The sequence below is a fragment of the Geotrypetes seraphini genome, chromosome 9 (genome assembly GCF_902459505.1).
Source record: "Geotrypetes seraphini chromosome 9, aGeoSer1.1, whole genome shotgun sequence".
Lineage (NCBI taxonomy): Eukaryota > Metazoa > Chordata > Amphibia > Gymnophiona > Dermophiidae > Geotrypetes > Geotrypetes seraphini.
Window position 1 is genome coordinate 133,571,576 of NC_047092.1, and position 25,666 is coordinate 133,597,241.

Genomic DNA, 25,666 nt, shown 5'->3' on the forward strand with positions numbered 1-25,666 from the left:
AAGAAATTTGATTTGCGCAGAATGTTTCTTTGAACCTGAAGGTCACTAATGAATTTTGTCTCTCTGACCTTCTGTTTGTGCTGACTCATTTTGTTAAGCGGAATGCTCCTTCTTCCAAGGCCACAATTTCCAGATGGATCCATAGGGCTATTTTGTCAGCCTATATTCTTTCTGTGGAAAGAGTCTCCCATTTCTGTCAAGGCACATTCTACCAGTAGTGTGGCTTCTTCATGGGCCAAAGCTAGACTATGCTGCCACCCATGCAGGGTGCAGCAAGCCCACCCTAATCTTTTGGGGTCTGCTTTTGTACGTCCATTCTGTCCAGAATGTACCACCTATTGCACTGGAAAAAAGAGATTAAGTACTTACCCTGGTAAGCTCTTGTTCCAGTAGATAGGTGAGAGATTCTAGACTTGCGCTCTGTCCTTCCTGCGTCTGCCTACTGTCTCAGTCTGTTTATGCTTCTCCAAGTTGTTTCTTGGATGCTGTCAGTCCTTGGGGGCTGCGAAGAATTCTGTATATATGTTACTTTTTTTGCTTGGGAGTAGTTTCTGAGCTCCTTTGAGGTCTTTGTTGGCATTTGCAGTTGATGTTGTAATGTTACTTCATGAGCATAACAGTTGTTGCTGAACTTGATTGCCATAGGTGTCTCTACTTCATGTTTATGTGGTGACTCTCAGTGCTTGGGTACTAAGTGTAGGTGAAGCTAAGGAACCCAGTAAAGTACGAGATGCACAAATTTAAAATCCGGAGTGGATTCCTTCTGCAGATGGCATGCGGCCATGGGGACACAACCCATCTTTCTAGAATGTCTCACCTATCTACTAGAAAGAGCTTACCAAGGTAAGTACATAATCTCTTTTTTCTATTTACAAAAAATGTTTGACTGTTGTTATGATGTTTTTGATATGAACAGATTAGACTTGTTTCTCTGGGAGTTGCCCCGTACCCCTCTCTTTTCTATGTCCTCGACAGGAATGGCTGTCTGCTTTGTCACACACTGGAAGTTGTAGGGCATTCTAGAAGTAAGAAAGGAGGAGCAAAAAGATATGCTAATGAGGCTTCCTACAAGAAATCTTGTGAGATGGGATTGACTGCCCGAGTGTTCAGGAATAGAGTGAAGCTTTACAAGAAAGAAGATTACCAAGGAAAGAACCTAATCTTTCCTTGTAGTACCAAGAAAGAGGATGTGGAAATGGAGGGGCATTAGAAGGCATGCCTTAAAGTTACGCAAGTAATTATAGATTAAGGAGTATCCACATCTAATTTTAGGTGCGGGGTTTCCATTGGTGCAAATGGTCGTGCCTAAAGCTAGATGCAGCTCCTAAGTGTAAACACTATTTTATAAACTGCAGCTAACTTTAGGCACCATTTATAGAATAGCGCTTAGGCATTTTTTTCAATGCCGACTTTTTAGATGTATTGTATAGATTCCAGTTCCATAGGTATACATCATGAAACTGGTTCATAGCTGTCACCATTGCATTATAGTATTTGTGTATATTATCTGATTTAAAGTTTATGTTTTTAAAGGGCATGTAGTGCTGTGTAAGGTATATATATCACTATCAGGCTTTAGTTATTCTAATAAAGAACATACAAGTCTAATTATAACTTCTGAGAAAGGAGAGTAAGTGTACTAGAAAGATGAAATTGCTTTATTCTATAATTGTTGTTTTTTTTTATATTTTCATTTAGAATTGACACTCTGCTCCTTTGTGCTCACATCAGTTTACAAAATCATACAGCACACTATGGTCCACATAAACAGTCTGAAAAAATGTAGATATATGCTGTGCGCCATCTTTGTCCTTTTGACAATTTGTGTGTGGAATGAAACCAGAAAAAGCATCCATATTTCTTGGAACTTAGAAAGTATGCGTATTGAGAAAACTGTTCTTCCAGCCATACAGTGGGATAGATCACAATTCAGCGTGACTAAGAATAAAGATGTCACAGAAATTATTCAGGAGAGAGCAAAAAGTAACATATTCATCACAGATGTACAGAATAGCAAAACATCAAAGACTCTTCTTGAACTTGTAAAACCAGAGCATAACTTTAAAGTATGGGATAAGGACAGCTCATCTAAGACTCTCATAGTCAGACTCCAAAGAGTCAGACAAAATTACTTAAAAATGAACAAATATAATGTGACCTTCCTTGGCGGAAAACCGAGCAGTAAACTGCATGCTGGGGAGTTACTGTGTGAGCTGAAAAACAGGGTGAACATGACAATGCTTAAAAGGGCTGAAATTCCCTCAAATGACTCCGAGTGGAAGGAATATCTTCCCATGAAAAGCCTTGGTGAAGAAGTGAGACAGCTGGGACGTTGTGCTGTGGTGTCATCTGCAGGATCCATAAAGTCATCAGGACTTGGGTCTGAAATAGGTTTGTATTAACATTTGCATTTCCCCCTAAATTCTGTAAATGGCACAAAATGTTAGGCACCAAATTGCATGCCCAATTATGGAATAGAGTCAGTTATGTGTTTAACATAATTAGTTAATTGGCTCTAAATTGGTACTTAATTGGAGATAGTACCAATATTAACAGTACTAATTTGTACTAATTAACAGTTGCATGTGGAACTGACTTATACCCCTATTCTGTAAAATGAGCACCTAACTTTTCTTACGTGCACCTGCAAAGGGGGCTTGATCAGGAGACAGGTATTCCCAGATTTTAGGTACGATGTTATAGAATAATGGGTGCCAGCATTACATTATGTTCTATCAGGTATAAGTCTAGTGTCCACAGTTGGGCATGAGATTTCACACTAAGCTAATATTCTGCAAAGGATACTGTGGGCTGTATTCTGTAAAGGTCGCCTGGTCTCAGAAGCTGCCTAAGCGGCTTTTGAGAATCACAAACGGGCGTCCCATATAGAATCACGTCCAAGTTGGTTAGAGAACTGGATTGCCGCTGAGCTGATCACGGCAAGGGAATCTCCCTGCCCCCCCATTAAGACTACTGGCAGGAGGGATACCCCTCCACCCCAACTCACCCCCGAGTCATTGAAACCCCCTCCTCTCCGACATATCCTCCAGCAGGAGGGATGCCCAGTCCCTCCTGCTAGAACCCCCATTCCAAAAAACAGCCCAGACTCCCCCAAGCCCATCCAGACCCTACCCCCACCTCAAGCTCACCCAGAAACCCCCCCCCCCCATTATTGAAATGTCTGGCTAGAGGCGTCCTTCCTGCCTACAGCCAGCTGGCCCACTTTAACTAGCCCGCCTTCACTGGCCCACCTTCATTGTGGGATGCACCGGGGAGGGGCCTAAGGCCCTGACTGGCCCAGGCGCCTAAAGCCCCTGAGCCAACTGGAATCTTAGGCCTCTATCGCAGTGCATTCTGGGATGCACTTGGAGTGGCCTAAGATTCCAATTGGCCAAATCCCTTAGGCTGTGTTGCATTTGATATGCTGGGACTCACTACTGTGGCATTATAAAATGAGTCCATAATGTACTCAATTTATAGTATAGGGCTCATTTTCTAAAGAGAAAAACATCCCAAAAGTGGCATAAAGTGGCAGGTGGATGTTTTCCTCACCAAACCATCCAAGTTGCTATTTTTGAAACTTGTATTTTAGATGGATTTCTATGCTGTTCATCTTCAGTTTGTCTAAATCACAAGGGGGCATGTTAGAGGCGTGGTATGGATGGGACTAGGGCAGTCTTATGACTTGGATGTTTTTCTGGCAGACAAAAGAACACCTTGCCTTGAAGTATAGACTGTCAAACAGAAAAGGCAAGGGAGGTGTCTTTTCAACCAATGATAAAGTCTTTATTTAGAAACGGAGGTCCCAACAAGGATCCCTGTTTCAGCATATAGGAAACGCCTTCCTCAGGGGACACTTTTGCTGGAAAGATACTGAGAACAGAAATCATGTGTGCAGTCAAGCACCAGCATTCAAAGCACTATGCCATATAATCAAACATTTTAGAAAATGTCCAGGGTACAATTTGGGGCAAGACCAATTTTAAAAACAAGGGCCAAAATGGTGCCTAAACTGACCAGATGACCACTGGAGGGATGGAATCATGACCTCCCCACACACACACACTCCCCCCAATGGTCACTGACCCACTCCTACTCCACAAAGATGTGAATGAAACAGTACATAGCTGCAGATATTATAGCCAGTTCTATTAGAGCAGTAAGCAGGTCTCTGTAGTAGCCTGGCGATCAGTGCAGTGGATTTAAGAACATAAGAAGTGCCATCTCTGGAACAGACCCTAGGTCCATCAAATCCGGCGATCCGCACACACGGAGGCCCCGCCAGGTGTACCCTGGCATAGTATTAGTCCCCATACTCTAAGCTTCTCATAAGAGATGTGCATCTAGCTTAACCTTACCTATGTTATCTTAAACCACTCATAAGGAGATGTGCATCTAACTTACCTTTAAACCCTGGAACGGTGGATTCCGCAATTATCTCTTCCGGGAGAACATTTCAGGTGTCCACCACTCGTTGCATGAAGCAGAACTTCCTGATATCTGTCCTGAACTTGTCCCCCCTTAGCTTCAGTCCATGTCCTTTTGTCCGTGTCACATTAGACATTGTAAATAATTTTTTATCGTGCTCTATTTGGTCGATTCCTTTCAGTATCTTGAAAGTTTCGATCATATCCCCTCGCAGCCTCCTCTTCTCAAGGGAGAACAATCCCAGTCTCATAAGTCATTCCTCATATTCCAAGTTCTCCATGCCCTTTATTAGCTTCGTTGCTCGTCTCTGCACCCTCTCAAGTACTTTTAAATCCTTTTTTAGGTATGGAGACCAGTGCTGGACGCAGTATTCCAAGTGTGGTCTGACCATCACTCTATATAGCGGTAGTATTACTTTCTCCGAAATATGTGATTCCCTTCTTTATCATGCCTAGCATTCTATTTGCCTTATTCGCTGCCGCCACGCATTGCGCCTATGGCTTCAGGGTCCTTTCAATTAATATGCCAAGGTCCCTTTAATGTTCGGTTTTTCCTAGAGTTGCACCCGAAATACTGTACTTGTTCCTTATTTTTTCTGCCTAAGTGCTTGACTTTGCATTTTTCCACATTAAACTTCATCTGCCATTTATCTGCCCAATTTTCCAATCGGCTCAAGTCGCTCTGGAGTTCCTCACTGTCCTTCTGTGATTTGATTGCCCAGCATAGCTTTATGTCATCTGCGAACTTAATGAGCTCACTAGATGTTCCATCCTCCAGGTCATTTATGAAAATATTAAATAAGATGGGCCCAAGTACTGAGCCCTGGGGCACACCGCTAGTCACAGTCTCCCAGTCTGAGAATTTCCCATTTATGCCCACTCTCTGCCTTCTGTTCTCCAGCCAGTTACCTATCCATCTTAGTATGTCTCCTTCTATTCCATGGCCTTGCAGTTTCCTGAGGAGTCTTACATGTGGAACCTTGTCGAACGCTTTCTGAAAATCCAAGTATACAATATCCACTGGTTCTCCACTATCAATTTGTCTGTTCACTGTCTCAAAAAATTGAAGTAGGTTCGTCAAACATGACTTCCCCTTCCTGAATCCATGTTGACTGGCTCTCATCAGGTCGTGGGTATCTAAGTGCCGGGTTAAGCTGTCCTTGATCAGCGCCTCAACCATCTTCCCAGGGACCGACGTGAGACACACAGGTCTATAGTTGCACGGTACTCCTCTTGGTCCTTTTTTAAATATCGGCGTGATGTTCGCTATCTTCCAGTTGTCCGGTATCTGTCCTGTTTTGATTGACAGGTTGTCAAGCATTTGCAATAGTTCACCGATGTCCACTTTTAGCTCTTTCAAGACTCTTGGATGAATTCCATCCGGTCCAGGAGATTTGTCATTTTTGAGTTTGTCGATCTGGTGGTAAATCTGATCCAAGTCCACTTCCACTGTGGTAAGGCTGTCCTCTGTTGCTCCCTTGAACACTTTCACTGCTTCTGGAATTGTTGCAGTGTCTTCCTTTGTAAAGACAGATGCAAAGAAGGAATTTAGTCTGTCTGCGATTTGCTTATCATCCTTGATGTACCATTTCCTTCCCTGGTCATCCAGCGGTCCCTCTGCCTCTTTTGCGGGTTTTTTCCCTTTCACGTACCTGAAGAAGGGCTTGAAGATTTTGGCCTCCTGTGCTATTGTCTCCTCATAGTCCTTTTTGGCATCCCTCACCGCCCTGTGACACTTCTTCTGATCATCCTTGTGTTTGTTCCGAGTTTCGGTTGTTTTCGTGCATTTCCATGCTTTGAAGGAGTCTTTCTTTTCTTTTATGGCTACCTTAAACTCTTTAGTAAGCCACACCGGCTCTCTCTTGCCATTTGTTTTCTTTGCTTGGACATCCGCGGAATGTATAGGCTTTGTGCTTCCGTGATAGTATTTTTCAGAAGGGACCATGCCTGTTCTACCGTTTTGACTTTGCCTATTTTTTTGATCCATTGTTTCACCATGGTTCTCATGCTATCGTATCTTCCCCTTTTAAAGTTTAAAGTTGTGGCTTTAGTGCCTTTCCCCTTCCCGACATCGAGTTTGAAGTTGATCCTGTTGTGATCGCTCGTCCCTAGCAGGACTGTGACTTCTACATCTTTAGCCGGCTCCAAAATGCTGCTTAGGACCAAGTCCAAGGTGGCGTGTTCTCTTGTTGGTTCCCCCACCAATTGTTCCAGGAAGCAGTCCCCTAGCACCTCCAGGAACATTGCCTCCTTGCCACAAGTTGAGGTTCCCAGGACCCATTCTATCCCCGGAAAGTTGAAATCCCCTAAGATTACAACATTACCTGTCTTGCATTTGTGCTTAATTTCCTCAATCATTTTCGAGTCCGTTTCCTCCCCCTGTCCTGGCGGTCAGTAGTAAAGGCCAATCTTTGTGTCAGCACCGTTGAGTCTGGGAATCTTTATCCAGAGGGATTCCACCTTCTCTTTCTCTTCTGACATAGTCACTCTCACAGGAGACCCAGGCCCTTATCCCACTCTAACTATTATACTTGTGATGCTTGTGGTAGAGAGTGTGAACCCACTAAAACCTTCCCAGATCCCACTGTACCCAAATATAGATTACATCTGCAGCCATAGGGGCTATTGTTGTGGTGTACAGTTTGGTCCAGTAGTTTTGGGGTAGGTTTTGGAGTGCTCCCCATACAATATAAGGGGGTTACGATTAAATGTATACACGGGACCCCTTATGTGAAGTTCACTGCAGTTCCCCACTGCTCTGCTAGGATGTCTGTGTGGTCAGTCTGGCCCCTCCTACATGTCAATGACTTGTTTTGTGTGTTTATCATTTGTACGTTTTATTTTTTGAAAACGGTCAAAAGCGAGAGACACAATAAGGGCAAACACGTTTAAAAAGATCATTTTTGGAAAAAAGAGACATTTTGTGGTTTTGAAAATCACCACTTTTTTTTTTTTACTCAATTTTTGGATGAACTTTACAAAACATCCAAACTTGAACTTAGATGTCATATCATAAATGGCTTCCTCCATGTCTGTCTCAATAATAGACTATGGACTTATCCTCCAGGAAATTGTCCAAACCTTTCTTAAAACCAGCTATGTTAACCGCTCTTATCACAACCTCTAGCAATGGATTCCAGAGTTTAACTATTCTCTGAATGAAAAAATATTTGCTCCTATTGCTTTTAAAAGTATTTCCCTGTAACTTCATCCATTCTCCCTTAGTCTTTTGTAATTTTTGACGGAGTAAAAGATTGATTCACGTACCCATTCCACACCACTCAGGATTTTGTAGACCGTAATCATATCTCCCCTCAGCTATCTCTTTCCAAGCTGGACCCTTAACCTCTTTAGTCTTTCTTCATAATAGAGGAGTTCCATCCATTTTATCATTTTGATCAGTTTTTTTTTAACCTTTTCTAGTTCCACTATATCTTTTTTGAGATAAGATGACCAGAATTGAATGCAATTCTCAAGGTGGGGTCGCATCATGGTGCAATACAGAGGCATTATAATATTTTTAGACTTGTTTATCCCTTTTTTAAATAATTTCTAGCATTTTGTTTGCTTTTTTGGCCACCACCGCACATTGGGTGGAAGATTTCAGTGTATTGTCTACAATGACAGAACACAAGAAAAAGTGGGAAGGGACTTTGCACACAATTCATTTATTAAAAATACATTAACCATTTGAACATATACATAAAACCATGTGAGCCAAAAGGACTAAGGACTCTTTATTTGGCTCACATGATTTTATGTATATGTTCAAATGGTTAATGTATTTTTTAATGAATTGTTGTAGAGGCTGATGTGCAAAGTCCCTTCCCCACTTCTTCTTGTGTTCTGTTCTATTATATTATACGTGGGGTTGTATTTTCCCTTTTTCGTTGTTGTATATAGTGACTACAATGACAACCAGATCTTTTTCTTGGGTGCTGGCTCCCAAGGTGGACCCTAGCATCTGGTAACTATGATTTGGGTTATTCTTCCCAAAGTGCATCACTTTGCATTTGACCGCACTAAATTTCATCTGCCATTTGTATGCCCAGTCTTCCAATTTCCTAAGGTCTTCCTGCAGTTTTTCAAAGTCCACATTCATTTTAACAACTTTAAACATTTTAGTGTCAGCTGCAAATTTAATCACCTCACTCATCATTCCAATAAGTTAAATAGCTCCAGTTCTAGTACAGATCCCTGCGGAACTCCACTATTTACCCTCCTCCATTGAGCAAAATGACCATTTAACCCTACCCTCTGTTTTCTGTCCAATAACCAATTCCTAATCCACAACTGAACATTGCCTCCTATCCCATGGTTCTTTAATTTTCTCAGAAGCCTCTCTTGAGGAACTTTGTCAAAAACTTTCTGAAAATCTAGATACACTACATCAGGGGTGTCCAATGTCGGTCCTCGAGGGCCGCAATCCAGTCGGGTTTTCAGGATTTCCCCAATGAATATGCATGAGATCTATGTGCATGCACTGCTTTCAATGCATATTCATTGGGGAAATCCTGAAAACCCGACTGTATTGCGGCCCTCGAGGACCGACATTGGACACCCCTGCACTACATCAACCGGCTCACCTTTATCCACAAGTGTATTCACACCTTCAAGGAAGTCAAACAAATTGGTGAGGCAAGACCTCCCTCGGCTGAACCCATGCTGACTCTGTCATATTAAATCATGTTTGTTTACGTGTTCCATAGTTCTATTTTTTAGAATTGTTTCCGTTATTTTGTCTAACACTGAAGTCAGGCTTTGTTGTTAGGTGCCATCAACTCATGTTCGAGACCTAATGACTTGATAAATTACAAATCTAAAAAGAAATCAGTTTTGTTCTTATCTGGTATGGTCCTCCAGCATCATCCCCATGGTTGTTTTCAACATGTCCACCCATCTGATTGGACGCTAACCCCCAAGGTGGACCCTAGCATCACTTTGCATTTCTCCACATTAAATTTCATCTGTTACTTAGAAGCCCAGTCTTCCAATTTCCAGAACTGTCTCCTTAATTAAACTCCTTAATTAAATAGTCCTTGTCCATATAGACATCCAAGATGTCATGTTTTATCTGAGCAAACAAGGGGGTATAGGTTCTCATCCCATTTGCATGGAATCAGTCCAGATTTGGAACTGGGCAATTGTTCACAGAATACTTCTCAAAGGAGTTTACTTAGCAGGGAAGCAAACTGTCTTGGCAGACAAATTGAACAGACTTCTTCAGTCACATGAATGGTCTCTCAGCACTACCATCTTATGTTAGATTTTCTCCATGTCGGGAATGTAGGACCTAGATCTCTTCGCCCCCCCCCCCCCACAACATTACATTAGATAGATTGTGATCCCACCAGGACAGACCAGGAAAATGCTTGAGTACCTGAATAAATTAATATAAACTGTTCTGAGCTCCCTTGGGACAACAGTATAGAAAATGAAATAAATAAATAGCTCTCCCTGTTATCTTTCTAAAGCCGCATTCACATTCTGGAGAGGCAGCACTACACACCTTGGACTGCAAATGTGCTCTGGCTTACTAGCTAGAAATCACTAAACCTCATAGAGCAGGGGTGCCCACACTTTTTGGGCTTGCGAGCTACTTTTAAAATGACCAAGTCAAAATGATCTACCAACAATAAAATTTTAAAAAAAACATAATGCACACTGTACGCATAGAAAATGTTAATTATCATTCCTATTCCAGGGTTTTTCAAAGAGGTCAAAGCAGATGACTCTATGCACTATCACCTCAGTAACAACCATACAAAAATAGACAAATATACCCCCCTCCCTTTTTACTAAACCACGATAGCAGTTTTTAGAGCGCAGGGAGCTGCGCTGAATGCCTAGCGCTGCTCTCGACGCTCATAGGCTCCCTGCGCTAAAAAACTCTATTGCGATTTAGTAAAAGGGGACCTGCTGTAAAATATAGACAGCAGATATAAATTCAGTCACATTTTGATCACTAAATTTAAAATAAAATCATTTTTCCTACCTTGTCTGGTGATTTCATGAGTCTCTGGTTGCACTTTCTTCTTCTGACTGTGCATCCAATCTTTCTTCCCTTCTTTTAGCCTGTATGCTTCCTCTCCTCCAGACCTTGTTCCCTCCCCCAACTTTTCCTTCCTCTCTCCCTGCCCTTTCTTTCTCTCTGCCTCTCTTTCTTTTTTTTTTTCTGTTTCTCTTCTTTCCTTCTGTCTCCCTGCATGCCCTTTTTCTTTCTTTCTCCCTGCCCTCCCCCAAGCCACTGCCATCGGGGATCAGGACCCAAACCGCCACCAATAACAGGCCCGAAAGCCGACGACGCCCCAAGCTCTCCCTGCTTCGGCCGACCAGCATTCCTCTCCCCGACGTCAATTCTGCCGTCGGGGAGAAGAAGGCTGATTGGCCAAAGATCGCGATCGACCTATTGGGGGAAATGCTGCCGGGTCCTGCCTTCGCGGAAACAGAAAGTAGGCTGGACCCGGCAGCAAGAAAAGCAAATGCTTCACTAACCTGTCTCCCGCTTTAGCCCATAGCGAACGCTTGCTTCAGGGCTCTCAACATGTGCGTGCCGGCTTCCCTTCTCCCCCCCCCCGGACATAACTTCCGGTTTCGGAGGGAAGAGAAGGGAAGCCGGCACGCACACGTTAGAGCCACGGAGCATAAGTTCGCTACGGGTTGAAATCTCCAAGCCGGTTTTTTTTGTTTTGTTTTTTTTTAATGTTCAGCAGCGGCGGCAGCAGCAGATGACAGCTGGGCGGACCGCCCAGCTAAAAGGCCCTAGAGAGAACACTGGAGAGGAAGGCTGATCGGCCCAGTAGATCAGGACAGCAACACGAGTCTATCACGGAGCTCGGGATGGGCTCCGCGATCGACTCGCGTTGCCTTCCTGAGCTACTGGTCGATCGCGATCGACGTGTTGGGCACCCCTGTCATAGAGGATCCTCCCAGCTCTTTGTGGCTTTTGACCCTAACAGACTTGGAGTTCCTGTTTCCAGGAGAACCATCTCCACTTGGCTGGTGAACTATATCTTCTTCGCATATATTCATACTGAGCTGAAACTGTAGTGCTGTGTAACAGCCGAGCTACGACTGCTTCAGTAGCTCATTTCCATTCTGCATCCATTGAATACATTTGCAAAGTAGCCAATTGGTCCTTAATCCAAACATTTACTTCTTACTACTGTTTGGAACAAAACTCCAGAAGAGACAGTTTGGACAAGCAGTTCTGCACAATCTTTTTACTTCCTGAGCACCAACTTTCCCTCCAACCCTCTTGCATTTCGTCAGGCTCTGTTTATACATATATTATCCTCATCCAGAGCCTTGATCTTGCAGCTTGGGAGTCCCACATGTGAGAATATAATGCCTGCTTGTCCTTGGAGAAAACAAAGATACTTATCTGTAGCAAGTGTTCTCTGAGGGCAACATATATTCTCACAACCCATACACCTCTCCTATTTGGCTTTGTTACTGAACTGATAGACCCGCGAGCCAATGTTGGATGGGAAGGCATCCAGCATGCATGCGGTATGGTCATTGCCAAAAAATTTTAAGTGACAGTGCACTTGGTAGTATCCGTACTGGGTTCAGTGAATGATGTCATCCACATGTGAGAATATATGTCTGCTTGTCCTTGGAGAGCACCTGCTATAGGTAAGTATCTTTATTATATGGCAAAGGGACATGGTCTGGGTGTGTTTTGAGCAGAACTAGGGAGGGGTCAAAGCTTGGACATCCAACTCCAATTGCAGAAGGGGAAGGGATGTCCATATTGTTACAGGGAAATCCCTGTGAGCGCCAGCATAAACCAAGAAGTTTAAATGCTGACAATAAACCCACACCTAAGCCCAGATACTGGTCAGGAAAGGACTATTTTTTTTTCTAGGAAGGCATCTAGAAGATAAATACAGTACAGCAAGAACCCAAAGGAATGGTACAGTTTAGGGGGTGAAAAACTTATGTACACAACTGAGGAGCGGGGTTTGGGTGTGTGATGATCTTAAGGTGGCCAAACAGGTTGAAAAGGCGATGGTTAAAGCTAGAAAGATGCTAAGGTGCATAGGAAGAGGTTTGGCTAGTAGGAAAAAGGAGGGATTGATGCCCCTGTATAAGACTCTGGCGAGACCTCATTTAGAATATTGTGTACAATTCTGGAGACCACACTTTCAAAAAAATATTAAAAAGATGGAGCCGGTCCAGAGGAAGGCTTCTGAAATGGTGTATGGTCTTCATCATAAGGCATTTGGGGACAGACTTAAAGATCTCAATTGGGTATACTTTGCAGGAAAGGCGGGAGAGGGGAGATATGATAGAGATGTTTAAATACTTACGTGGCATAAATGTGCATGAGTCGAGTCTCTTTCATTTGAAAGGGAGCTCTAGAATGAAAGGACATAGGATGAAGTTAAGAGGTGATAGGCTCAGGAATAATCTAAGGAAATACATTTTTAAAGCAAGGGTGGTAGATGTGTGGAACAGTCTCCCGGAAGAGGGGCTAGAGCCAAAGACTGTGTCCGAATTCAAGAAAGCGTGGGTCAGGAACATGGGATCTCTTAGAGAGAGGAGGAGATGATGGTTACTACGGATGGGCCATTTGGCCTTTATCTGCCATCATGTTTCTAAGATTCAATCATGACCAAGAAAGCTAAGCAGGGAGTTCCTGATCTTAAAGCTAACCTATTCCTTAGCCAATAAGCAGGATCTAACAGGATTAATATTCCCCAGAAGTCTCCACCAATCATAGTGAATCTCTCATCTGAAGCTAGTCTTAATTACCCCAGTAGAGTAAGCCAGAGAGGGACAGAGCAAAGCAGGAGCTGGAAGGAACAGCATTAACAAACTAAACCTCACTGGACTTATGCCACGAATAAAGCCGAGGAAGACAAACCATTCAGGTACCCCATAAAGCATAAGATAATCTATCTTGAACCAGAATACCAGGATGACTGCATGTCTGTTTTCACAGGGAAGGATATGATTGAAGATGAGATTGAACCAATGGAATGGACGTTACTCAGAATGTATTCCTATGGAAAGCTAATTCAATAAGAAAGGCTAAAGTATTGAAGTAAAAGTGCTCTGCCAGAAGAAATGTTTGAAGGATATAAAGCACAGCTTCTAGGAGAAAAGTTATGAACTGTTTATGAAGTTGAAGTTATAGCCTTTGCACTAAGGTTGCAGCTGTGTTTTGCCAGCTCCAAGTTTAAAGTAGCTCTCAAAGAGAAAGCCTAGAAATATGACTGGTTGTTTATTCCATGGAGGGAAAGTCTTATCCCTTAATAGCAGCAAATTAGGACTTTGCAGGCAGACAGCTGTAGTGTGAAGATAAGGAAGAGGATATGTTTCTGTGAAGAAAAGCTATATAATAAGGATGTAATAACAAGAAGGCTGCAGCTGTGTTTTGCCAGCTCCAAGTTTAAAGTAGCTCTCAAAGAGAAAGCCTAGAAATATGACTGGTTGTTTATTCCATGGAGGAAAAAGTCTTATTCCTTTAATAGCAGCAAATTAGGACTTTGCAGGCGGATAGCAGTAGTGTGAAGATAAGGAAGCGGATATGTTTCTATGAAAAAAAAGCTGTATAATAATGATGAAATAACAAGAAGAGGTTTTTTTCCCATTATAACCTGAATGGGGTTTGTTTGAGTGGGTTCACTACATCAAATCTTTTGGGTGGGAAAACCCCACGCCTTGGCCTTACTTACAAAAGGCTCAGAGGTATTTCAGGTTGCTTAGTAAAGCAGTTGAGAAGAGAGTTTGCGATAGATTTGCCTACCACTCCTTGAAAAAATATACTGGTCTGGCTAATAGGTTATAGCCAGTGCCAAAGCTTGGCTGAAGGGCTGGGGAAAGAAAAACGTTATGAACTTTGAAAAGGGGTAAAGGCAGAAGTATAAATGAGCGTGTGAGTTGTCTTTCCCTGTATGGAGCCCTGAACTGATTTGAAGCAGGGGCACAGGCTCCCAAAGCCTAACTAAAAAAGTGTCAATATAAAATAAAATGTTTGGTCTTTTTCTCTTTTGATTAATGACAATAAGAATGCAAGAGGAGCAAAAAGGGCTGATTGAAGCTGAGAGATTTTGGGGTACAATTATTTGAAGAGCAACTTCTGTGAGTACTGGTTTTGAAAGTTTTGCTTTTTAATAAACCTTTGGCTGCAGAAGAAGCATTATTTGTACAGTATTGGACTTTCTGACTGTGCTTTACCCTCCTCTCTACCAACCTCTGCTTATCCGCTCAGTCTAGTGCATGTACTGGGTTGACCCTAGGCTAGGCTTATAACCTGCCTAGTACCCGGCCACAATATTTAGACCTGGTACTTGACACGTCCAGGTTATAGAAAGGAATTCTGAACAGTTCTCCACTGGAGGGAGTAAGGGAAGTCAAAGTAGGTACTTTTCTGGAGGGCTCACATTAAAAAAAAAAATAGAAAAGAAATGTACAAACAGCTACAGTAAGATCTGAATTTGCACAGCTGGCTGTTCTAACCATTAGACTCATGGCCCACATAAGTGGCTGGGTGGCCATTTTATAATATGGCCATTCCTATACTTCTCATACCATCCATGTTCCTTGTTTGACCTGTTCATAGTCTGGCCATTTCAGTTTGTAAATGGATGTTCATGCTGGATGTAGCCAGTAGGCTATATGTCAGCAGATCCTGTTCTAAAAGAAATGATCATCTGTATCTGACTTGGACATCCATATTCTTAGTTAGTTGTTCTTTCTAATATTCTGTCTGTATATGTCTTATAGTGAAGTCCATGTACCATTTTGCTGGCCCTTTTTTGAACTGCTTCTGCCATGTGCACCTTTTTGTAGATGTAGGTCTTCGAAACTGAACACAGTTCTCAAGTGGGATCTCATAAGATACTCTGAGGGTGGTAATAGTGTTTTCCTTTATCCATTCAATGCTTTGTCACACTGCAGAAAAGTAGAAGTGGAGAAGAAAATCTGAAGGTGAGAAGAAAATGTTGGAAAGGGGAGAGCAAAATGTGTCAAAAGAAAAATGATTTTAAAATCTCCCAAAAGTAAAAAGCCAAACAGAAAATAAAAGGGAACCTGAGAATTGTGGTTTTAAAAAATATTTTGTTATGTATTTCTTCATCTCCATTTTCTGCTATAAAAATGGAGAAGTTGCAACCATAATTACTAAACTAATTTCATAGAGTTCATTAACTGCCTTTGTTTCATTTATTGCTCCTTTCAGATAGCCATGATGCTGTTTTGAGGTTTAATGGTGCCCCTACCATAGGATATCATCATGATGTAGGAGGAAAAACTACATATCGACTTATTAACTCTCAGGTAACATGCCAAAATAAAATTGAGGAAAAGCATATCAGCCTTATTTGGATGCATTGGTTCAAGCGTCCTAAGGGGTTTATCTGATTTTATATTGTGGCCTTTCTCTTTATTTTACAGTTGTAGTTTAACATGAATTTTCTTTGACTTTTATCTTCAGAAATGTATGTAATATGGAAACTGAGAAAAATGAAGGTATATAAAGACCATATGGCCTTTCTAGTTTGCCTAACCATGCCATTTACTGTCCCCTCCTCTCCCTTAGCTTTCTTGAATTCAGATATGCTTTCTGTCTCCACCATCTCCACCAGGAGGCCGTTCCAAGCATTCATCACCCTTTCCATGAAAAAGTATTTTCTGAAGTTACTTCTGAATCTATCCCCTTTCACCTTTATCCTATGCCCCCCTCATTCCAGAGTTTCCTTTCAGTTGAAAGTGATTCATCTCATATGCATTTATGTAGGTATTTAAACATCTCTATCATATCCCCCTCTCCTACCTTTCCTCCAAAGTATACATATTGAGATCTTTGTCACCAACCATTAAAGTAGCCTTCCTCTGGACCGACTCCATTCTTTTTATATCTTTTTGAAGATGCGGTCTCCAGAATTGTTCACAATATTCTAAATGAAGTCTCACCAGAGACTTTATACAGGGGCATCAATACCTCCTTTTTCTTACTGGCCATTCCTCTCCCTATACACCCAAGCATCCTTTTAGCTTTTACCATCGCCTTTTCTACCTGCTTGGCCACCTTAAGATCATCGCATACAATCACACCCAAGTCCTATTCCTCTTTTGTGCACAGATGTTCTTCACCTCCCCCCCAAACTGTACCATTCCCTTGGGTTTTTGCAGCCCAGATGCACGACTTTTCATTTCTTATCTTTATCAGCTCCTACATATTCCTTCCCTTTACCATTGAGTCTCTGGTTAATAGTTTAGTGGAAGCTAGCGAAGAATTTCTCTAAGCAACTGGCTACCTCTAAACATATAGCTCAGGGGATCAATGTCCCAGAACCCTGAATATACTAGTAAAGGGGGAATTCCTATTTGTCCTATGTACCCTCTTTTTACCTGATAGTGTCCTTCTAGCCTGCCTCCTGTACACATAACCAGACTCTTGGTATCATAGGAAGCCAGGGGTTACACATTCACTTTCAAATGATCCCTTTCTACACCTGTCTTAATATTAAACCGCACTATGTTGGTGCCAGTACAACATCCAGTATAACACCCAGTATAACATCTGAAACACTTTCCCTGTTCGTAAGCACTAAGTCTAGTATGGCATGGATTCTTTATCCAACTGTTGGAACAGTTTTCATTATAGAGAATCCAGGATCTCTCTACTTCTAGGACACCCTGCAATAGAGATACACCAATCAAAATCTGCCATATTAAAATCACCTATTAGTACTTCCCCTTTTATAGCCATATTTTGAATGTCTTCTATTAAATCTCTGTCCACTGCTGTCTGTGAAGGTGGCCTGTATATCACACCAATGTAAATACATTTTCCATTTCCTCTTTCCAAATTGACCCACAGTGCCTCTGCCTTATCCTGTAGATCCTGCATTTGTGTGACAAAAATATGATCTTTAGCATATAAAGCCACTCGCCCTCCTTTTTTTCATACTCTGTCTTTCCAGAACAGAATATAGTCTGGCGTAACTACGATGTGACAATCACAAAAATACTGTAAAATACCACTTATATAGAACAATACACATCAGTATTGTTAGTCCCTTACACTGTAAGGCTTACTATGCGGCCTCAGAGATGGAGCCTACGCACAGCCATACAATCACAAGCTGAGATGATCCGCGTAGATGTAATACTCCTGCTCCAATCATTGGCCAATAAATACTTTTTTTACTTTTTTTGTGCTATTTTTTAAATATAGTGTTTATCTTAGAGCTAATATAAACCCTTCACCAATCACTACTGAAGATGTAATGCGTTTTCAAAAAATCTTCAGCGAATAATGTGCATATTGTCCAAATTTGAAAAACTAGACCACACAACTTATCTTTTTGTTGAATAGTCTTCACTGTGGGAGTCTTTTTTTAAAACCTCAGTTAGTTCATGTCCGTCTGCCGACGCGGCCAGCGTTTCGCAGGAATTACATACATCCGCTGCGTCAGGGCCACCGGGACATTAACAATCACACGCACAATCAGTGCATTCGGTCACAGCTTTTCAAACAGTGGCCGCGTCGGCAGACGGACATGAACTAACTGAGGTTTTAAAAAAAGACTCCCACAGTGAAGACTATTCAACAAAAAGATAAGTTGTGTGGTCTTTTTCAAATTTGGACAATATGCACATTATTTGCTGAAGATTTTTTGAAAACGCATTACATCTTCAGTAGTGATTGGTGAAGGGTTTATATTAGCTCTAAGATAAACACTATATTTAAAAAATAGCACAAAAAAAGTAAAAAAAGTATTTATTGGCCAATGATTGGAGCAGGAGTATTACATCTACGCGGATCATCTCAGCTTGTGATTGTATGGCTGTGCGTAGGCTCCATCTCTGAGGCCGCATAGTAAGCCTTACAGTGTAAGGGACTAACAATACTGATGTGCATTGTTCTATATAAGTGGTATTTTACAGTATTTTTGTGATTGTGACATATACCGCTGGGTTGTATGATTTTAGGTAACTACGATGTGAGCCATATCACCGTGATCTCCACTAAATCCAAATCAGCCTCTTCCATCACAGCCTCTAGATCCAGAACCTTGTTTCCTATTCTTTGAGCATTCTAGTATACTGTTTGAACATAAGAATAGCCTTACTGGGTCAGACCAATGGTCCATCAAGTCCAGTAGCCCGTTCTCACGGTGGCCAATCCAGTTCACTATTACCTGGCCAAAACCCAAGGTGTAGCAATATTCCATGCTACCAATACAGGGCTTCCCCCGTGTCTTTCTCAATAATAGACTATGGACTTTTCCTCCAGGAATTTGTCCAAATCTTTCTTAAAACCAGCTACGCAATCCGCTCTTACCACATCCTCTGTCAATGTGTTCCAGAGCTTAACTATTCTCTGAGTGAAAAAAATTTTCCTCCAATTGGTTTTAAAAGTATTTCCCTGCAACTTCATTGAATGTCCCCTAGTCTTTGTAATTTTTAACAGAGTGAAAAATCGATCCACCTGTACACATTCTACTCCACTCAGAATTTTGTAGACTTCAATCATATCTCCTCCTCAGCCGTCTCTTTTCCAAGCTGAAGAGCCCTAACCGTTTTAGTTTTTCCTCATACGAGAGGAGTTCCATCCCTTTTACCATCTTGGTCACTCTTCTTTGAACCTTTTCTAGCACCGTTATATCTTTCTTGAGATTAGGAGACCAGAATTGAACGCACTACTCCAGATGAGATCGCATCATGGAGCAATACAGGGGCATTATAACATTCTTAGTCTTGTTAACCATCCCTTTTTTAATAATTCCTAGCATCCTATTTGCTTTTTTGGCCGCTGCCACACATTGGGCGGAAGATTTCATCGTATTGTCTATGGTGACACCCAGATCCTTTACTTGGGCGCTAATCCCCAAGGTGGACCCTAGCATCCAGTAACTGATTCAGGTTATTCTTCTCAACCTGCATGGCTTTGCATTTGTCCACATTAAATTTCATCTGCCATTTGGATGCCCAGTCTTCCAATTTCCTAAGGTTCTCCTGCAAATTTTCATAGTCTGCATGCGTTTTAACAACTTTGAACAGTTTAGTGTAATCTGCAAATTTAATCACCTTCCTCATCGTTCCAATTTCCAGATCATTTATAAATAAGTTAAAGAACACCGGTCCCAGTCCCTGCGGCACTCCACTGTTTACTCTCCTCAATTGAGAAAAATGACCATTTAATCCTACCCTCTGTTTTCTATCCAATAACCAATTCCTAATCCACAACTGAACTTTGCCACCTATCCCATGACACTTTTCTCAGGAGCCTCTTTTTTACCAGACATTGCCCCTTTTTCTCATGTGTGCAGAGGTATTTAATGATTCACTTACATAAGGGCTTATACTTACCTAGGGGCTTTGATCAGCTAGCTTCAATGATTCTAGTTTAAAGCCCTCTTCAGTAGGTTAGCCAGTCTGCTTCTGAAGAGACTTCTTTCCTTTCTTTGATAAATGCACACCACTAGTGGAGCCTGAAAATGTCAGTGCAGAGTGAAGTAAATTAGCTGTACATCTTTTCTGCTGTGCCTAAAAGAAGAACACAGGATTTGGATCTGAATGTTAGATTTAGATTGTAAACAATTTTTATTGACATGAAAAAATACACGCAGAAGTGAATACAGCAACAACAAATGCCAGCACAGAAAAAAAAAAACAGAGGCAATATCTGCACAAGCAAAGACAACCGAACACAAACATGTCAAATATACCTACCCAAAAAAAAATACCCAACCACCCCAAGTTCCCGCCACCCCCAAATCTTCCCCCCCAGCACCCCCCCCCAGCACCCCCATGAAGTGGAATGCCAGGCAGAAAATAGAAAGTCGCAAACCAAGTTCCCCCCCAGGATCTGGACTCTGATGACCCCAGGGCATGGAAACCTGAATGTTAGATTTAATTGCTTACCTTTCTAAATCCAAGTTCAAAGCGAGTTAGAGTCAGATACATTTGATGGGTCTCTGTGTATTGCTGCATCCATAAATATGTGTTCCCATCCATAGCCAAGCTAAGATAGTTGTCACCAAAATGAACCTACTGCCTTTTAAAGGGTCAGGCCCTGATGTAAAGAAAATTGCCCTCCACTACCGAGGGCTAGATCCACTAACCTTCTACCCGTGTCTGATCCGTGTCCGTTTGCATGCAGGCCAACAAATTCACTAAAGGCCTGCATGCAAATGGGGGCGATTGCTGGCATGCCCCCCACCGACCATGAAAAAACAAATAGATGCTGTGGTAGGTAAGGGTTATTACATGCTATGGAAACTATGTACCATTAAACCCTTTTTTGATTTTTCTGCTTTTAAACTTCTGGTACAATCTTTATTACTGAGTCTTTTGGATTATTTTATATTGTGTATTTAACAATCCCCAAGAAAGACATGGTAGATTTATACTGATTCAGAATATAGCGGTTGGAATGATCTACGGTCTTAAAAAATATGATCATGTGACTCCATTCTATTGTGAGTTGCATTGGCTGCCAATGGAGGCTCATGTTTTCTTTAAGTTGGGTGGCTTTTGCTATAAGGTTATCTATGGCACTGTTCTGTTTTATATGGTTAATAGATTCTCTCTAGCATTGTATAAAAATAATAAAAAATCTCATGCCCTGTTTACCTTCCCATCAGTACAGGGCTGTAAAAGCAATAAATTTCTGGACCATACTTTAGCATTCCAAGCAGCTTCACATGGCAGAGAATTTCAATTGTTATTGCTTGGAGCCTGTTCTTATAAACATTTCAGAACTCAACTGAAAATTTTTCTCTTTTCAAAATACTTGGTTAAATAATTTCTTTCTGTCATTCTTAAATTGTCTTTAGTTTAAAATCTTCTCTCCGCCTTTTCTCAGTTTGTTATTGCTGCTAGGTTATCAATTTGTCTATGCTGCTAATTAAATAATTTCTTTCTGTCATTGTACTGCAAAGTTCGTTAGGTAGTCAGCACTTCATGGCACACAAAGAAATACCCACACACACAAGAAAAGGCTAATTATGCTGCTTTATTGGCTACATAAATAGCGGGGCAGTAAAATGCTGAGCACAGCTGATATAGATTTAAATTGCAAGGCAAATATACAAAGCACTAATAATTCAAAATAACATCACCATGATTGATTTATGACATCACCGTTCCTCATAGCTGACTGGGGAATCCTTTCTAGGCAGTGATAGACCGGGTCAACCAACCGTGGGACTCCCTTTACAGCGCGCTGATGGATTCCAAAGGAAAAGCCCCAGGATGGCCTCTTATATACTATTTTATCCTGTCTCACACTCTGTTAGTTTCTGCAGTAAACAACAGGTGTTTCACTTATCTCCCAGCTGGAATGTTAGTTCTTTCACATGCCCACCAGATTCCCACAAGCCTGCACCTGGGAAATGCCATCTCCTATCACAGTGTCCTGAGATTCACAGTTCTTTCTCACACACACATCAAATCCAGGCTTCTGGAAATGGCTGCACAGTCATTCTTAAATTGTCTCTAGTTTATAATCTTTTGTAAACCGTGTAGAACTTATGGTTACATGGTTAAGAAGCATGATGCTATGTTATCTTCCTTTCCTGTAGATGGTCTGTGCATGCTTGCAGCAGGAAACTTTTTTTTTTTTTTTTTTTTTGCAAGCCCGTGGTTTTAACCCACTTTAAGCCTGCAAGTTAAAACTTCGGGCTTGCACTGCGGGGAAGGGCAGGAGAGTCGGGGCGAGAGCAGGAGATCGGGGCAGGCAGGAGATTGGGGCAGTTGGAAAGGACCTAAACAACTGGACCTCAGCAGTCGCTTATTTTGGATCGGTCAGCCCAGTCGGTGTCCTTCTTTTTTTTTTTTTTTTAGTAAATCCTGCCTACTTTGCATGCCGTTTCCCCTCATTTGCATGCACGGATTGAAATTGAATCGGTACACAGGAGGGCTCGCAAACCGATCAGTACACGATCGGTTTGCTTAGTGAATCTAGCCCCTAGTCCCTATGAAATTTTATTAGCCACCTACTTCCAACCCATCCCAACACTTCCCCCTAATACTTTAGAGCAGTGTTTCTCAACTCAGTCCTGGAGTACCCCCTTGCGAGTCAGGTTTTCAGGATATCCACATTGAATTTGCTTAAGCTTGATTTGCATACACTGCCTCTATTATATGCAAATTTCTTTCATGCATATTCATTGTGGATATCTTGAAAACCTGACTGGCAAGGAAGTACTCCAGGACCGAGTTGAGAAATGCTGCTTTAGAAAAATGAAGGAATCTTCTTAATATTCTTTTTTTTAATACAAAAATCAGGACAACTTCCCGATCCCTTTTTCACAAGAATCAGGGTCTCCCCATGCTCACCGATGCCCTCTATCAAGTACATAGGGATCCCTGGTGGCTAGTGGATGGCAGGTGTGATTCCCCATCACCCTTGCACCCCTTCTTTGATAGCCACAGGTCCCTAACAATATTATTGCATGAAAGTCAGCCTTTATTATTCTAAGATATGGGAGGTGGATTGTGAGTCTAGAGCTATGTCCCCTCTAAGATGAGCACATAAGCAATAGCTCATACATTCTAGGAGTGTCACGCAAAGATTTTACATGGTCGCTCACAAAAATACTTGCAAATCTGGAAAATTGTTTTTTTAGAACTTGCTGCTCACAAGAAAACATTTTTTTAGAACTTATCACTCAAGTGATAAAAATTTGCACACGCCCAGCCATTCCTTAGAGGGAGCATTGATCTGGAGGGGATGCTGTTGTTAAATAAGGCATCAGAGGACAAGCTTTCTCCTTGTGGCCTAGTCCTTAAATTTGCTCCTGGGATCACTGATTCATGTGTTAGGGGACTGATTATTTTGGGAGAAAGTTAGCAATACTTCTTGAGATACTGTTAACTTTCTAAGGCAGCTTGTGAAGCTTAACTCAAGTTGTAATATTCATTTAACATAAAAATAAGTTGCAAAAAATGCCCACCTTGTATGACAATGAAATACCCAAAACAAAGAAATTGACCCTGGGAAATCCACAGAGAGGAAAATGAAATGCTTCATTTGTAATGCAAAAGCACTTTCGTATTTAACAGGAAATAACACAATGTTAAACATGAGTTAGGGAAATGTCACATGACAGCTGAGGTCATGGTTACAAAAGAGGATTTCACTTTTGTACTTACTTATCAATACAGTGCTACATTTCCTTCACAGACTGCAAACAACTGCACAAAACAGACCTTTCACAAAAGTGAGACTTACACTAAGGGAGGGAGTTACCTTTAAGATGGGTTATTCTATTGTTAACCCATGCTATTAGTAACTAGGTATCTGCATAAAATTGGACCTGTGCTAAAATAGCACAAGTTGTGGTAAAATGACCTGTATAAACAGTAGCCCAGGTTGATGAGTCCTCCCTAAATCTCTCCTAGGCTAGCCTAGATTAGAGGTTATAAACTGTTTATGAGAAGAAATAACAATTAGTCTGGTGAATTCACTGGAGGGGACTCATTCTCTCCAAAACCTTCCCCTGCCACCACTGCCACAAACACTATCTCCATTGCCACTGTAGTCACTCTTCTCTGTCACCCCAGTCACAAGAAGCTACTTTTTCCACTCCTATCCTGACCCCACCAGTCAATCCATCACATACCCTCCCATCACATACCCTCCCATCTACAGTACCCTCAGTCCCACTACATTGTCTAATCTTGACAGTCACTAACTATCCCTGCAGTCTCTGTATCCATCTTTCTTCCCTCTGGCCCCAGTACTCTTTCTTTATCCCAGGACAAGCAGGCAGCCTATTCTCAACATGTGGGGACTTCATCCACGGAGCCCAGATGCGGACAGCTTTGCAAGCAGACTTGCTTGAAGAACTTTAGAAAGTTTGTGACTGCCGCACTGTGCATGTGCGAGTGCCTTCCCGCCCAACGCAGGGCGCGTGTCTCCTCAGTTCTCAGTTTTCGGCGGAGCCGAGTAGTCTTATTTTAATGCTCTGCACTAGACTCAGTTATACTTCGTGCCTTCTCTCACCGCGACTCGTGTATTATTTTCTTACAGGATCGCGGTGTTCTTGGTGTATTTTCATTTTACTTTAAAAAACAAAACTTAATTTCCTTTTTTCTTTGTGTCACGGTGGGGCCTGCCTCGCGACCTCAGCCTGTGGGCTTCGATTTCCTTTTATGTTCCAGCCGGTCACAGGCTTCAAGAAGCGTAGCCGTTGCCAGCGCGCAATTTCCCTCACTGACTCACAAAGGTGGTGTGTTCAGTGTTTGAGACCTGACCATTGTCCGGAGTCATGTGCCTGCTGTGCTACCCTTCAACCTCGAGCCATTAAACGTCGTCGAGTTCAGGTGGAGAAAATCTTCAGCGGTATGGATCCACTTACCCTGGTCTCGACCTCGAATCCGGTCAAGTCTCTCATGGGGGTTCTGCCTTCTGCCTCGACCTCACATTAGTTTGGAAAGCCCTCATCCTCGAGCAAATCTGTTAAGATCTTCTCCTGAGGTGTCGCTTTCCTCGCTGTCTCCCTCAGGTCAGGTAGCGCAGCAGTCTGTTCCAACAATGGTTCTGAAGCTGGCCAAGAAGCATGTCTCCAAACCGAAGAGTCATTCTTCCTCCTCTTCTCCGGAGACTACAGCCACACCAAATGTGCCAGACCCTCAAGTCTCTGTGTCACATTTGCAGGCTATGATCCAGACCATTATGGGTCAGAAGTTTAGTAATATGCTTGCCAAACATACTCCTGCCTCGACTCTGCTTCCTGCAGTCCAGCCTGAACACTCAGCAGTATCACAAGGAGTCGAGTCCTTAACAGTGCCTCGAGCTGAATTACACACTCTATGTAAGGAGTCGAGTCCTTGAGAGTACTTCAAGAGGATTCTACACACTCTATGCAAGGAGTCCAGTCTTTGCGAGTGTCTCGTCTGGAGGCTACACACTCTATCCAAGGAGTGCCTTGAGATACCTCGACACCAGGATTGGGGTCTTGACTTTGATCTCCACAAATAAGATGTCACCCTTTCCGAGGCATAGGGCAAGGCCTCCTCAACATTCCTCTCAGCAGGACCTGCCTGGTTCGAGGCACAGTTCTCCACATCAGCTGAGGCATCCATCGAGGCACAGGTCCTCTTCTCGAGACAGGCTTCGCTTCTCCAGGCCTCGAGACTCTTCGAGGCCTCCAGCTCCGAAGTCGAGGACACCACCTCCAGAGCCTTACAACTATGCTTCTTCTCCTTTGAGGGATTCTATCCATTCTCTCAGTGAGTCATCTATACCTGCATATTCAGACCTCGGGTAT

General features: G+C 42.2%; 1 protein-coding gene and 1 long non-coding RNA gene across 2 annotated transcripts in view; one reads left to right on the forward strand and one right to left on the reverse strand.

Moving 5' to 3' along the window:
- The first annotated feature begins 1,720 nt into the window (after positions 1–1,720).
- ST6GAL1 (ST6 beta-galactoside alpha-2,6-sialyltransferase 1) overlaps positions 1,721–25,666 on the forward strand; it is a 54,596-nt gene continuing 30,650 nt past the window's right edge. The window contains exons 1-2 of the mRNA XM_033959054.1: positions 1,721–2,391; positions 15,619–15,716. Of these exons, the coding sequence (XP_033814945.1) occupies positions 1,755–2,391; positions 15,619–15,716 (735 nt within the window). The 5' untranslated portion in view covers positions 1,721–1,754. The remainder of the gene's footprint in view (positions 2,392–15,618; positions 15,717–25,666) is intronic.
- On the reverse strand, positions 1,814–21,620 carry LOC117366960. Its single transcript, XR_004540669.1, has 3 exons — positions 21,512–21,620; positions 19,758–19,934; positions 1,814–1,938 (listed from the first exon to the last, which is right to left on the reverse strand). It is a non-coding gene; the product is annotated as an uncharacterized LOC117366960 (long non-coding RNA).